Below are 15,325 nucleotides of genomic sequence, written 5' to 3' on the forward strand. Positions count from 1 at the left end.
AGGACCAGACTGAAGTGATGGCTGAAACGATTTGTAGGGAACAGGCTGACTGGAGGAAAAAGGAGCGAAAACACATCAGTGCCTTGTACTCTTGGTGGGACCTAAACCTTTGCAGGAGAGCACCTTGGCGCCACAGCCCGAACTGAATTAGGATGCAGGGAGTGAACGTGGTACCTTGTGGTCCCGCAATGAGCACCTTACACCTAGGTCCTGTTTAAAATACATCTCTTTTCGGATGGGAGTAAAAAGAGTCAAGGCGAGGAGAGACAGTCAGCAGAGCAAATGAAAGACATTATTTTTGATAATGGGGTTGGAGACAGTGCAGGTTGCCTACATTGTGTGTGTGCGTATGAGTGTATGTGTGACAGGTGGGAGGATGTGAAGGCCCCTTTGCCCCTTATGCTTAAGCCTGCCCTTTGATATGTTCCCCCCATCATCCTGCTCCCTCTCTTTTCCCCGGGAACAGGAGAAGTGCACCGGCCGGATCATTATACATTAAACAGGCACGGGGGCTACTGCTTCGCATTGGCAATTAAATGGCACTGGCTGACACTGGGCTTGCTGCAGCAGTGACCCCCCCCTCCCAACACCACACCTCACTACCCCAACACTGCCAGCCATTCTTACCTTTCAGATTGAGACATAGGAGCCCCAGGGTTGGGGGGTTCTCCGCTGCGTCTTCCTCTCTGCGTTGGTTAAATTGGTCCAAGGCGCTACTTGCTGCTGATGAGCCCGGATGATGATGATGATGCCCCCACGCTTCAAAGGGATGGCCGTCATGTTTAAACCATAACCTGGGCCGTGCAGTGGCAGCAGGAGAAGGAAAGGGAGGGAGACGGGAAGCGAAGGAGCGTGGAGGTGGTGAGGGGACATGGAGGAGTAAAGAAGAAGAAAAAGAAGAGGAGAAAAAATAGATCTTGGAACAGAGGAAATTTTAACAAGTGCAGAGAGAGAAGGAGGGAGGGTGAACAGGGAGAGAGGAAACGGAGTGAGCGAAGAAAATGCAGCAGCCCTAATGATGGGCGATATGCAGCCACTGCTGCTGAGCTCCCCATCAACGAATGACATGGCACAAACACCAGTGTGTCAGTGATGAAGGGAGAAAAGGGGAAAGGAGAAAAAGAGGGAAAGAGTTTGAGGGGGGAGCGCACTGGCAGTCCCCTGAGATGGCCTCCAACAGAAACTAGTTGTTCCTGGCAAGTTTATCCTCATCATTATATTCTGGCTCGGAGCCATGCAGCCAGACACAGCTGGATAATGAGCTGCTTTAAAAAAGAGAGAGAGAGAGAGGAAAAAAGAAGAATTATTTCTTCTTTTTTCTTCTCCTTCATCCTCCTCTCTTTTCTTAGATTTGTGTGTGGTCACGTGGAGCTGCGATGCTGTGCTGAAAACATACACATGCAGATAGACATGTACTCCTTCAAATGATCTCACAAACATTTTAGTGTCATACATCCACTGGCACATACAGAGCAGCAGTGTGCTATGGCTGTTCTGGCCAGCGAAGCGATTTCATAAATATGGGTTTCTGGCTTCGATATGTGGAGTTGCTGTAGATGATGAAATGATGATAGGAGCACAGAGGGATGAAGATAAAAATGTCAGCGCTGCTGACAGTGCTGAATTGGCAGAAAGAAATGGGTTGAAGCAATTCGAGACACAGTACCTGATGTGACACAGGAATCAGTAGAACATTTTATCCTAGTTTTAATACTCCTTGATAAGAGATAACACTCAAGCCTCTAAAATCTGGCCGCCTTATTTTTTAATAATTATCGGTGCCTCAAATATTACTGAGGAAGCTTCTGAGGTTATGTTGTTGGCAGTCATTACTTACACTTGAAAGACATTAAATGAAATTGCAGCTAAAACATATTTGGAAAATATTTGCTCAGCTTTTGCAGGTGGCAGTTATTAAGGCCGGTATGACCTAATAGAAGATAGCTTCATTTAGACCTGCCTCAGTAGTGATTAAAGCTATTAATATATCAGTCTGCACAGGCTAATACAGTAATAAATAGCTTTAGTTTAAGGTTTGTGGCAAATCCACTTCACTAAAAAAAAAAAACATACTGGGCTCAACTTTAGGGTTTTTTTGGGATGAAGATTATGCGTTTATGAAGGATAAAGGATAAGAGCTTTATCCTTGTGCAATTGTGCTTACCTATTGCCACACAATATAGATTTCTATAATATTTTCAGAGTTTGTGATGTGCCATATTTCAATGTTTAACTTTTGTGTGAAGTGTATCGATGCCCAAGGTTGATTCTGCCCTTAAACGAAATTGTTGGACATTTAACCCACTGATTTTGAGTAAAATGCTAAAATTTATCTTCACTGGTTGTAAATAACATTAAATAAATAAATAAAAATAATGGAATCAGCCGTGGACATTTTGATGTAGTGTGTAAATGTGCATTTATGTCTTGTGGCTAAAGGCCAATTCCATTTCTATGAAGAAAATTTTCAAAAGCTCTCTGTGCTTTGATACATCATTGAAGGATGGTAATGGAATTTGGCCTCAGCTGCAAAGTCTTGTGTATAAATGTGTTCCATCTTCCCATTTCACCCGTGTCCATTCTGACGATTTACACAGTCTTCTGTCCTCTAGGTTCCCTCCACACATGGTGCCCCCTCACCACAGTTTGCACACCACGGGCATCCCACACCCAGCCATCGTCACACCCAACGTCAAGCAGGAATCCTCCCACAGTGACATCAGCTCTCTCAACAGCTCGTGAGTAGATTCTCTCTGACTTAAAATTATCCTGTGAAGTCTTATGTGACCTAGAACCAGCTGGAGGTCAACTGTGCTCACCTTCCTGCCCCTTTTGCTCCTCCACAGGAAACAGACAGATGCTAAAAAGGAAGAGGAGAAAAAGAAACAGGTCCACATAAAGAAGCCTCTGAATGCCTTCATGCTCTACATGAAGGAGATGCGCGCTAAGGTGGTGGCTGAGTGTACACTGAAGGAAAGTGCTGCCATCAACCAGATCTTAGGGCGGAGGGTAAGTCCTTGATACTCAACACTAATGGTGAGGCTGAAGGGATTATCGTAGTGAATAGAGGCTTTGTTTTACGCCTGGATTCAAAGTAAAAGCAGTTAACAGTCTGTTAAAGTTGTGGTTCTGAGGGACCATGATTGGGATTCACTGAAATTTTAGAAGATATAAACATTTTTTGGTGACTTGATCCTCTACTATTGTAGATGAAAGTCCAGTTAACAGCTTTTCCATCCATGGTGAAAATGTTTCATTGCGTTCTTCCTGCGCTCTTGTTTTCCGATGCACAGTGGCACGCCCTATCGCGGGAGGAGCAGGCCAAGTACTATGAGCTGGCCAGGAAAGAACGACAGCTCCACATGCAGCTGTACCCAGGCTGGTCAGCACGAGACAACTATGTAAGTTTTTAAGTTTACAAGTCGTAACGGACTTGTCTTTTCCCCTTTTCTTAGGTCACATGAACAGCACAAGTTCTTTTGCTTTGTTTCTTACGTAGCCTGAGGGATCCCTCCTTTCCTCTAATGTTCTTTTGATATGTATATCTGAGGCTACACAAATTGCCTTGACCTAAGCCCATCTTTTTTTATGACATGAAGGAACATTTATAACAAAGCCCTGGACATGATGTTGTGAACACTCTGCAGCCCGGACAGTTCTGACACATAGGCCTACACATTCTTATCAATTTTGTCCAGTTTTGGGATGAAGTTGACCAGTGGAGTCCATGAGCAGCCTTAGAGAAATCAGTCCAAACCAGAAAGAAACCTGTCAAGATGTCTAGATATTCACATAGAAGAGGAAAATAAGACAAAAGATTACAGAAAGAGAAGGAAAAAAACAGAAGGCAGAGCGAGGAGGGAGAGTTCGGTTCTGGCCTGCAGTGGCTGTTTCAAACCAGAGGGCAGAGACAGAAAAAAAAAAGGCAGAGAAAGAATGAATGAATAAATAAGTAAACACAAAGATGAGTCCTATTCTCTGTTTCATGTTTTGGGCATTCTGCAATATAATAACTAAGGTTCCTGTCTGTGTCTATTTTTTTCTTTCTATTTTTTTGGCGGCTAACCAACAGGGGAAAAGGAAGAAGAGAAAAAGGGAAAAGCAGCAAGCAGAGAGCAATGGTAAGTGAGCTGCAATTATCTCTCATATTAGAAGAGCCCCATCATGTGTCAGGCAGATGTGACATCTTGCAAGTTAAAAGTCAATGTAGTTTTTTTTTTGTGTTTTGTTTTTTGTGTGTATGTTATTGTGCCTGGCTTTTTTTTTTTTTTCTTTTTTTGTGGTATAGTTATGCTACCCAATGCAATATTTAAATAGTAGAGTTGCTTGTAATATCCCCCTTTCCCATTTTCCCTAGCTAATAACAACTGAATATGCATGACCCCCCCACACTCCTCCTCACCTCCCCTCTTGATACCCTCCCCTTCCACCCTTCCTCTCCCCTTCCCTTCCCTCTTTGCCCCTTAGCGTTCTGGTATTGTGATATGTGTGTTTTGAGAATGTGAAGCTGAAGCATTGTGAGAGCCATTAACTTTGCTAGTGTTGTGTACGCGGCCGTATTTTTATTTTTTTTTATATCTAAATATATATATAATGCCTGTGGCCTGCAGATAGACTGCACTGCTGTATTATCTGTGTGTGTGTGTGTGTGTGTGTGTAGGTCTGTGTGACTGTGCATGTGTGCGCGTGCCTGTTGGGCTGCCCCTTGCTTGCTTTCATGCATGCTTTTATACCAACCAAGAAAAAAAAAATCACTTACATCTTAAAAATTAAGGAGGTTTGCTAACTGTTTGATTTATCCATTTTTATTCTTATGATTCATATTCTTCTGATCGTATTGTGAGGAGCAATGCCGACTTGTTATGTATTTTGCGCTCGTTTGGTGACGGATTTCTTCTTGAAGGCCTCTCTATCTGTTCTTTTTTTTTTCAGAACACAGAGAATATTTTCCAAACCCTTGCCTTTCACTCCCTCCGATTACAGGTGCTAATGTCATTTTGAGTATTAAATTACTAACTTGTTTTTTTTTTTTCTTCTTCTTTTCTTAATTAATGTTTATTTATTCATGAATGTGTAATATTAGGCAGGTTTAAAATTAAATCCAATGTTTTGCTTTGTTTACTGCTTCCTTTTCTTGAAATGTTATTGTTCTTATTTCACTTCAAGTTTAGATTATACTCTATTTACTTTACCTCCATTAACTCATGTTGCTACTTAGTTTGGAGCATTGTCCGTATTTTGGTGAAGCCACCATGCAGTTTGCTTGAGGAATTGATAATATGAAGGTAGATTATCATTGTGGAGTAGGACCTGAAGGGTGATGTCAGGGTAAACCTCCTTAATCTATACGCTTCTGTAGCTGCGCTTGTGCCTCTCCTATAGGCCAGCATGAGTTTGGCCTTCTGCCCCTCTTTAAATCTGTCTCTGCTCGGACGAGGCCTGGATTCAAACACTGCACCACAGTCACACTTGCTCTACTTGTGATAATCACGCAGTTACTGTGTAGAGCTAGCTTTTCTGCGACCGAAAACAGTGAGCTGTTTGATGCCAGGTCTGAGGAGTAGATTCCCTTTTCAGGTTTCAGCCCTTTTAATTACTCCCCTGGCCAGGGCTAACTCACAACCATGCTATTTTAGCAAACTGCTAACCTGCTGCCTAGTCCTGCCACCTTGACCTTGCCTTTTTGATATCACAGTGCACTGATAACATCTAGCCGTAAATTAATCCAATCTGCATTTGCTCCATTTACACCCCCTAAACCAAATAAACACTCTTATCTTCCAGCTTTGACTCGAGTCAGGATTTAGATTACGTGTCTGAACATAGTTGTCTCGATATTAATATCATGATTTGAACATTTGCATGCATTTTGATTTTTACTAATATCTGAAACACACTAATTGTGTTCAGTCCTATCTTGAAAGGCACACTTAAGAATGGCTTTATGGCTTTATGGGTTTTTTGGGGAAATTTCTTGCACAATGAGCAACTGCCAAGCTTCATAGATTCACTGTTATCTGTTTTTTCTCCTTATTTCTCTCCTCCTTTGATTTCCTTGTTTTTTTGTTTTTTTGTTTTGCGGTGGGGGGGGTTTGGTTCTATTCATCCTCTCTGCTGGCTTCCCTTCCCTGTTGCGGCATCAGACCTGAGCGCTCCTAAGAAGTGTCGAGCGCGCTTTGGGCTCGATCAACAGAATAACTGGTGTGGCCCGTGCAGGTGTGTATGGTGTGTGCTTGCACTGACCAGGGCCAGGTGAAGGCCGGGTAACTCTACGCTGGGATTTCCTCCCTCTGATCTATGCTGCTGCTGCCTCTTCTCCCCTCCCCCCCACCCCACCCACCTCCCTCTGTCTGTCCCACCCAAGCTATCGTGACCTCTCAGCTCCCTCCAGCCACGCCCTGCCGGTCTATCTGTAGGGTCCCACTATTTCATTTTTTTACCTAATATTTGGGAAGAAGGGCTTAACATTATATACCAGATTGTTTTTTGTATGAATGATGACTGTGCGTATGTGTTGATTAAGAAACACCTCCGGGGTCACAGGGGTTTCATTGCAGGATGTACAGTACAAAAAGCCTCACTGAGATTGGTCAGAAATCCTAAACTGGCAGGTCTGGGCTTGGAGGATTTGGAGCCTGATGGCTTGGTCAATAAGGAGGACATCCCAGTGTTGCCAGCCTGAACCTAAGCCCTGGTTAAATGTTTTTGTCCGTGCAATGACGTGTCCATTTTCTTTTTTCTTTCTTTTTTGTTGTTTTTTTTTTTGTTTGTGTTTTTTTTTTTTTTTTTGTCTCTGTGTGTATGTTTGTGTCTACCTCTTTGGCTAACAGATGCAAATACCCCAAAGAAGTGTCGTGCCTTGTTCGGGCTTGACCAGCTGAGTTTATGGTGCAAACCATGCAGGTATAACTGCTGTAGTACCAATGGGAGGCAGACATCCACAATGAGCAGCTTCTTCTCCTTGATTACTTGCTCAGATATCTCTCTAAAACATGTTTCCATCAGTGCGTTAACAGATGGCAAACTCCTCTGCTCCTCTTCCTTACCGAGGAGCTTCCTGCTATAAATTTCCTCAGCAATTTTTCTGCATTGAACTTGGTTCAAGCCCAGTGGCAGAAAATGGATTTCTAAATAGGATTACTGAATATTTTATCACAACAAAATATCTATAAGCAGTAACATCATGGTTTCCTAATGTAATTTGGAATAACCTTTCTTCCAATCGGAGTTGTTGTGGTTGAAATCCATTTTCTCTCCAGGCAGTGGATAATTCCCTCCCATCGTAACTGTCATGTATGTTCTAATTGGCACCCTTTGAATAACAATGTTATGCTTACAAATTTAGCCCTGCTTTCTCTGAGGGCCTGCTCAGTGACATTCTTTTCTGTGCCCTCTTCCTCCTCCTCCTTCTCCACCTCTTCTTCCTCCAAACTCCTCTTCAATAACCCTTACTTAGTCCCTACCTGTTGTCTTTCTGTTCTGACACAAGCAGTCTTTGAATTGGGAATATTTTCATGGTAGGTATTTGTTTCTGCTAAGTAATACCCTTCTCTGTTTCTGGCTTGTACCACACCCTGCCCCACTCTTTCTCTACACAACAACTCTTCAACACCAACCATTGCAACACATTGTTCATTAGTGACACCATAAATTCCATTTGTGTTTCGTTGTACATGAACAGGTGGGACGAAAAAAGTTTAGAATCATATCCACTGATTATCCCACGAGAATTGAAGAGCACACCTGTATTTTTATATAGTCACGTTCACTCATCTCCGCACAGTCCACCATTATTGGTGTTCCTATTTGGCTTTCCTTATTCTCTCCGAGCTGACACACCGATTATCAAAAATATTGCATTATTATTTAAACAATAAAAGCACTTCATGCGATCAGGGATCTGGAAAGAGCGATGATTCACTCTTTGTTTTAGGAGCCAAGAGGTTAAAAGTCCTCCCTTGGTTTCCATTTCCCAAAAGATGCATCTGGTGTAATATCCCCCAGGACGGAGAAATCAATAACATGCACAGGCACATACTATGAATCGATATGTCTGTTAAAAAATGGATATTAGCTCATTTGTTGCGGTTTGACAGCTAGAGAGCAAGATGTGTGTATAGCAGCGAGATGATACCTTTCTACACCTGGTCGATACGCCGCACCACCCAGCGCTACAGCATCAGTGGAAAAAAGCCATAGCCCCCCGCTCTTTCCTAGACCCTTCTAGAGTTGTAATGTCTGGTGTTGTGTGTTTGCATTGCCGAGCCTATTGGAAATGCATGCCTGTCTTCAAGCCCAGCATGCGATCAAGGTTTTCGTGAGCCCTTCCATGTGATTTTGCGACCGTCTCTCTTCTTTTTCATTCTCAATAATCTCTCTCTGTTTGTGTTTACATAGATTCTTTCCCCCTTCACAGTTACAGGAAATGGTTTGAATTGACAACTTATATTAAACAGCAGATCAGCCTCAGTACTCCCTGTCCCTACGAGTTTTAAATACTAATACTCTATGGCCTTTAGGCATCCTTGTGATAGCATGGAAAGCTGAGAGAGGGGTCACTGCCGGGGTCAGGGTAAAGATGAGGTGGGCAGAAATTCCCCCTTAACCAAATCTGAACACATTCCTCACAGAAGAGTCACCACAGATAGATGCAAAAATCTGTTGCACACCCAACTCCCCCTTTCCCTCCCTTCCCATGCTCATTCATTGGGTTCCGCTCAGCACAACGGGCCTGGCCCCAGGACTCAGTAAGCAGGGGGAGGGTCCCGACCCCAGGCAGGAATGAAAACATGATGCCTTGACCCCTCATATACACACACTCACTCACTCATGTCTGTGGGGCAGATGCAGGGTAGTGTGGATCTTGTTGACTTTTTTGCCTTGCATCCAAACTCTGTCCCCTCAGGAGAAGAGAGAGTAGAGCCAGATAGAAGTTGAGAAGTGAGACAGGTCCAGTAACCTTGTCTGGCTGGAGAGAACAGGCTGATCCCCAGCTGCAGCTCTGCCTGTAACAAAGAAAAAAGCTCAAGTTTACATCCAGAGAGCGTCCACTGCCACATTTACTCCTCTTCATTTTGTCCGCTCATCGTCATCTCTGCGTGCTTTTCACTTCCCTGCTGCTTCACCTGTGATCTGTCCTTCAAGTCTGTCCTGTCCAATGGTTTAGTATTTGGATGCTGTCATCTTGACCCCCTTTCTTCTTAGCACAAGCTGCTTAAAAGCACCTCCAAAATACTATCTGCCATGTCCAACCAGCCTTAATTTAAAAGGCAGAGGTGCAGTTAAGTCAGCAATCGTGCTAAGAGGTGATGCAGTTTGAAGATGTGATGGTTAAAGACATTTTCTTTCTCTCACCTTGCCCCTCAGGAGAAAAAAAAAGTGCATTCGCTACATCCAAGGTGAAGGCAGCTGTGCCAGTCCTCCCTCTACGGACGGAAGCTTACTAGACTCCCCCCCATCCTCCCCCTCCTCAGTGGTTCCCTCCCCCTCCTCAAAAGAGTCCAAACCTCAGACTGAACAAATGCAACCTCTCTCACTGACTATGAAACCGGCCCACCAGCCTCTCCACCACCCGCACCTCCTGGCTGGGCCTCCACCGCCATCTTTGGTTCAGCTGGAAAACTCTGCTGCAGCTAGCAAAACGTCAGGCGCCCCCTCCCACAACGGAGCCCTGGAGCACGGTGACGTCTCGTCCTCGCGGCAGCCGGGCTCCTCTGTGGCGTCCTCAATGGCCAGGCCCTCGGCATCGCTGTGTCATTCCCACTTGCTCCTCCCCTCCACAGCCCCTCAGCCTCTGTCGCTAGTGACCAAGTCTATAGAATAGTCTACCCTATTCTTCTTCTCCTCTTTTCTAGCTCTGCAGACACAAACAGACACACACAAACACACAAGCAGCCACACACCTTTCTAGGCCCTCTATCTGTTATGTTTCACTTGCCGTAAGTTCTTTTCTCTTTATGTTCCTGTGCCATAAGGCTTTGAAATTTTAGTTTTTGTTTTATTAAGGTTCATTGGTCAATATTTGACCCATCATTATCAAAAAAAATCTAATTATTATAAAGAAATGATACAATGAGCTGTAGTATAGCTTTGTGAATCTGCCAAAATTTTTATGAATTTTGTTTTGTCTTTTTTGTAGTGTTGAACAGTGCAAACAGAAAAATTATCTAGTTCAACTTCAAAATGTTTAAAAGACGGATATAAAAAGGTAGGTTAGATTATTCAATGAGCCCTTTTCTTGAAAGAGTTGGTTCTCCTTCTTTATTTGTATTAAATACGAGCTTGCGAACCAATCATTTGACATCAGTTCAAACTCTAGGAGGGCATGAGGCTAGCGGTGACACCTCTCTGAGGAACAACTTTAATTGTGATGTTACTTGTTCTTGTTTAAATGTACAGAATAATGGGGAGGGGGGATTACTGTGTTAAATATGCATTCTTCCACTGCGTTGTCTTTTTTTCTTTGTTGTTTACCTTTGGGGTGGAGTCAGGCAAGTTGGGTGGGCTTGAGGGGAGGTCGGGGTGGGAGGGTTGAGGGTTATTAAATTCAAAATGTCACAACGCTAGGACCAGTAGTATTTATTGCTTTAGAGATTGCTTGTTGTATCTTGTATGTGTCTCTTTTTGACTTTTTTTTTTTTTTTTTCTTAAAACATTGTACAAATATTTTTTCTTAAGGTAAGCGACTTATATATGAATGATCCATTTTTACAAGGAGGTTTTAAAAAGGCAAATCTTTTGTTATTGATTTTTTTTCCTCGCTGAAAACCTGGATTCCACTCAGTGTAATGTGTAGATCTCATGAACAGAAGTATGCACAACTACATTTCAAGAAATGCGTCTATAAGCCATTTTACAAAAAGAAGAAAAGAAAACTTGAAACGAGGCAGTGGGTACCGTGTCTTCAGTAGTTGGAAGTGTCTAAAGCCCTTCTTTTTTATTGCACAGTCACATCTCTCAGACTGTAGATTCGTGTACAGATTTTCCGTGCCAAATTTTGTGATAATTTTCTCTGCCCCTCTCACCATACTGTAGGGATCTCTTTTTTTTTTTTTTTTTTTTTTTTTTGTTTGGGTTTCGTTTTGTTGTTTGTTTTGTTTTTGTTTTTTGTTGTTTTTTGTTGTTTTTGTTTTTTTGTTTTTTTGTTTTTTCTGTTTGTTTTTATTTCGATACCATTCTTTGCTGTGACGTTACATAGATTGCTATGTATGTAGTATAAATGTTGCTATAACAAATGTGTTTGGTAGCAAATTGTCAAATATTAAAATTTAAACTTAATAAAAAGACGGACATCATACTGTATAAACCCACAAGGGCCAAATTATGTATATTAGGAGGTTCATAAAAAAACTATTAAATACAAAAAAATACACAAACTGCCACTTTTAAGTACACTACTACATATAGGTAGATAGAAAAAATAGGCATGTTGATGTTGCAAGAGGCTGTAAAAAAAAGCTACAAGAGAATCATCCACTCGGTGCCATTGTAGTTGACATGACGCGACTGTAATCTGTCGATTTCTTCTCTGGTTTATTAAGATGCTAATGATAAATAGTTTGAATGTTTCCTTAACGGCTGTGATGTTCCTGTTCTATTTTATGCTCTTATCTTTTTGTTCGTTTGTTTTTTCCTGTTATTTTAAATGGTTCCAAAACCATGTTTTTTTGTAATGAATAAATGTTTATGCTGTACAGTCTCTGTAGCATGCAGTTCTGTATTAATAAAAGCAACTTAGTATGTGCACACCCGTGTCCTCCTTTTATTCTGAAATTCACAGGCAGGTGCAGAGACCTAGGGCTACGTTTCACCGCCATCATCATCTGCCTCAGCTTTTCCTCTGCAGTTCACAACAAACAGACACAATGAAGTAAACTTAATAAAGCTGTTTTTGATAACAATGGCCTTTTCGTAATAATACCAGTGACACAGTAACCGACAGCAGGAGCACTACCAGAAAGAATTCAGCTCCGATGTGTAATCTAGGACAAAGCCAACTAACAGAAAGCAAATATTTTGTTTTCATTTGATCACAATGAAGGAAGAACATCTTGTAGTTCCAGAAACTTTGCAACTTTCACAGTTTTCACTTCTGTCAGCACAAGACAAGTATGTAAGTTCATCTACAGCTTTCAGCCTTTAAAACATCATTTCACAATCATTCATTGAAAATAATGAAGAAACTTAAAGTAATTAGGTCCAAACGGCAGAGTGGGGCGAACGTTACTCAGTTCACATTTGGAAATTACTGGGTTTTGAATGGTTTCAGATACTATACTTCTAAAAACCGATTAACATTAAAATAAAGTGTTCCGCTAAAACAAGCAGACATGCAACAGCATTTACAAAAGCCAGAAAACATAAAATATATTAAAAAAAAAACTGGATAAACTGGTCACCCCAAATGTTTTATCAAGATGAGCCATAGTTTGTTTGTTTTTTTTTTTTTACTCCACTCGTTTTCAGCTTTTTTCTCTAATCTGTGTTGGACAAGTTCACTTTATGCAGGTTGGACTCACAGCAGTAGTTCCTTCATGTATCACATTTTTCTCTACATGGTATCAAAATGCATCTCAGGAGCAACATCAGCAACCACTTGTGATTCAATTCTCTGCTCAGTTTGGATTTCATCTGAGATGAAACAACAATTACTGCATAACAGACACAAACACATGACCATGCATGCAGACAAAGAAGAGGACCGCGGTTACGGATTACACCTACTGTAAGGGATTATGTACAGGCAAATCAACCGTGCCTGGGGGCTTTGTTGTGCTATTTATATGTGAACTGGGATTGATTTCTGTTCCCACTGCAGTACAAGCAGTATACAGACACATCACTGGGCCACAACTACATCACATCCTAATGTATTTTGAGTTGCCTGAATCACCACAAATTTACTTTTGTGGACAAAAAGATCTCAAAGGAGGCTAAAATATGCATTCATTTGAATTCACAGCAGAGTAAAAATCTATATAAAACACATAGAAAAGATTAAAGAGCCAACTACTCTTCAACTACTGGAAATAAACATTTGATTGATGCTCAGATCTCCAACACCTCATCGGAAAAATCTCCTTTCTCTCACATTGTCTGACCAGTCAGTCAAACCTGTGTGTCATGGAAATGGATTCCTCGTGCTAAATTAATAATAGGGTGAAACTTTGCTAATTCCCATAGGGAAATTCTCCATTCCCCTGCCTCCATCTACGTGAAGGTCAGAGTTCAGGATGAGCACAATGCACAGCACGTCTGGAAGCTGGCAGAAACTCAGAAACTTGCCTCAGTCACTTAAACAAGGCTGATTCTTACTGGCATGAAGGTGCTTGCACATCACCGTGTGCATTGCGGTTGCCTGTTTCAAAGAATTCAAACTTTTCTGACATTAACACACAATGGCCCACGACACATCGACCACTTCAAAACTGTTGCCAGATTCTCTATCGTAGCCATGATTTAATTTTATGTTGGGTTCCCCTCCCTTTTATCTGTGAATTATCAATGAAGCGGTTCAGCTCCTCCAGCAGAGCTCCATCAGTAGTTATGTCAGGAATTCTGTATACAAATTTTCTGTGTTTGGAACAGCACACAGGCATTACATTGCAGTCAAAGCAGGCTGTGTTGTCTGGGTTGGTCTCTGCTTACGTGATGCTCTCAATGGATCAACAACAGCTTTGCAAGAAAACAGTCTCTGTGCACACGCTCGCAAGTAAGTGCAACATTTTATGGATTCACTGCGTACACCAAGGAGAACGGCATTGATTTCTTATTTATTTGAAGTTTGCTTAAATCTACAAAGTACCCAAGCAAACAACAAAAAATGTATTGAGGTGTAGCTGAAATACAAGCGTGTGCGTTGTACTTGAACATGGTCATAATGTACAGATCGTCCTCCAGCGAATACCAAGCAAAGACAAACTGAAAGCAGGGGAATGGATTCAGTTGTGATCAAGCAAATGCCGCACTACTTCTTTGTTCTCTTTGAATGTGTACAGTGTGCACACTTAATGCATTTGTGTGGGCTATACCCTTGAACCGTCGGACTAGCGACATATAACATGGAAACGTCCGTGACGGTTTGATTACATTTCAAGACGAAGGAAAGTCTTTGTATACCTGAGTAAGGAAATAACGTTCTTTGATCTCATTGTGGCATGGAGGAAGAATGTTGAAGGCCATTGCTCCAGGCTAGCATACAAATATGAAAACAATGCAAAAACATTAAATATGTCCCCTTGGTTGCAACAAACCAAACACAAAAAGATATTCTTTTGAATGTTATTGAAGAAGAAAAATTTATACTCCAGATCCTGATCACAGTGGTGGGATAAAACCGGAAGGTTGGCAAAATCACTGCAGCATCACATAAACATATTCAGTCTCCTCTGCTGAAGATGAACATGCCACACATTTTCATACAGCCTCCTGTTAACAGATTTATTTTGTCCTCCAAAATGGTATTCCTCTTTTCACCCCAATTAGGTTTAATATGAAGCTAAAAGAAAGGAGGAAAGGTGGTCTGTGTTCGTTTTCGCTGCCTAGAACATGTTTCTTGAAGGGGCTCTCTGGTCTGAAAATGCTTGTGAAAGATTTTATCATAATGCTTTTAAAGGGGGAAAAAAAAATTAGAAACCTAAATTGCATTGGTAGTTCAAAAGAAAATGTTGAAACCAGCTCCAATGCACCTCGGCCCTGCTGTGACCTGCACGAAGAAGGAGCAAAAGTCCATTCATTACTCATACACTTTGCTAGACTGCTCCTTGAGGAAGACCACTGAGTGCCCACCAAAATTCAAAGGTTCAAAAAAGGGGACTTAAGTAATTGTTTGCAAATTGGAATACTGATCCAGCGTCCTGTTTGCACTGATGTTGACTGTGTGTCATGGACTAAAATTTAAGTCATGGGTCTAAAGATGAACTGGAGTCTATTGATTTTTCTGCAGGGCACAGGAGGTAAATGATCCAGAGGTCGCATCAATACTTATTACAAGTTGCCGGTCAACTGTGTAGCTGAAGAGGGAAAGAAGAGGGCAGCAAAGGAAGTGATGGCTAAAAAAAAAAAAGTAGTACAGCAAGAGCTGATCTTTCGAGTGCTGCTGTTATATTCTCAAACATCAACAGGCCTCTTGGAGGTCTTTTTGCTAAACGTGGCTAGCCGGCATCATCAGAACAGCATCACAACAGGAATCTGAAAAACACCAAGTGCCAAATTCTGCCTTGAGCTAAAGGACTTTGGCGTCACTTTCTGGCTCTCACCGGTTCAGTGGAAATTTGCTAAAATATACCAAAATGTAACATCAAAAATCATTTTACAGGTTTATTTT

At 41.8% G+C, this 15,325-nt stretch overlaps 1 protein-coding gene across 22 annotated transcripts in view; it reads left to right on the plus strand.

Annotated features, from left to right (window-relative positions):
• The window catches only part of tcf7l2 (transcription factor 7 like 2), an 86,363-nt gene extending 75,874 nt beyond the window's left edge, over positions 1-10,489 (plus strand). For 3 of the 22 annotated variants that reach the window (XM_029527437.1, XM_029527439.1, XM_029527438.1), the window contains 6 exons: positions 2,613-2,738; positions 2,847-3,009; positions 3,294-3,401; positions 4,073-4,121; positions 4,933-4,983; positions 9,367-9,588. In XM_029527437.1, the coding sequence (XP_029383297.1) occupies positions 2,613-2,738; positions 2,847-3,009; positions 3,294-3,401; positions 4,073-4,121; positions 4,933-4,983; positions 9,367-9,446 (577 nt within the window). In that variant the 3' untranslated portion in view covers positions 9,447-9,588. The other 19 variants (XM_029527440.1, XM_029527443.1, XM_029527441.1 and 16 more) reach the window with 13 other exon arrangements.
• The last annotated feature ends 4,836 nt before the right edge of the window (positions 10,490-15,325 follow it).

This window comes from Echeneis naucrates, chromosome 19 (assembly GCF_900963305.1).
Source record: "Echeneis naucrates chromosome 19, fEcheNa1.1, whole genome shotgun sequence".
NCBI lineage: Eukaryota > Metazoa > Chordata > Actinopteri > Carangiformes > Echeneidae > Echeneis > Echeneis naucrates.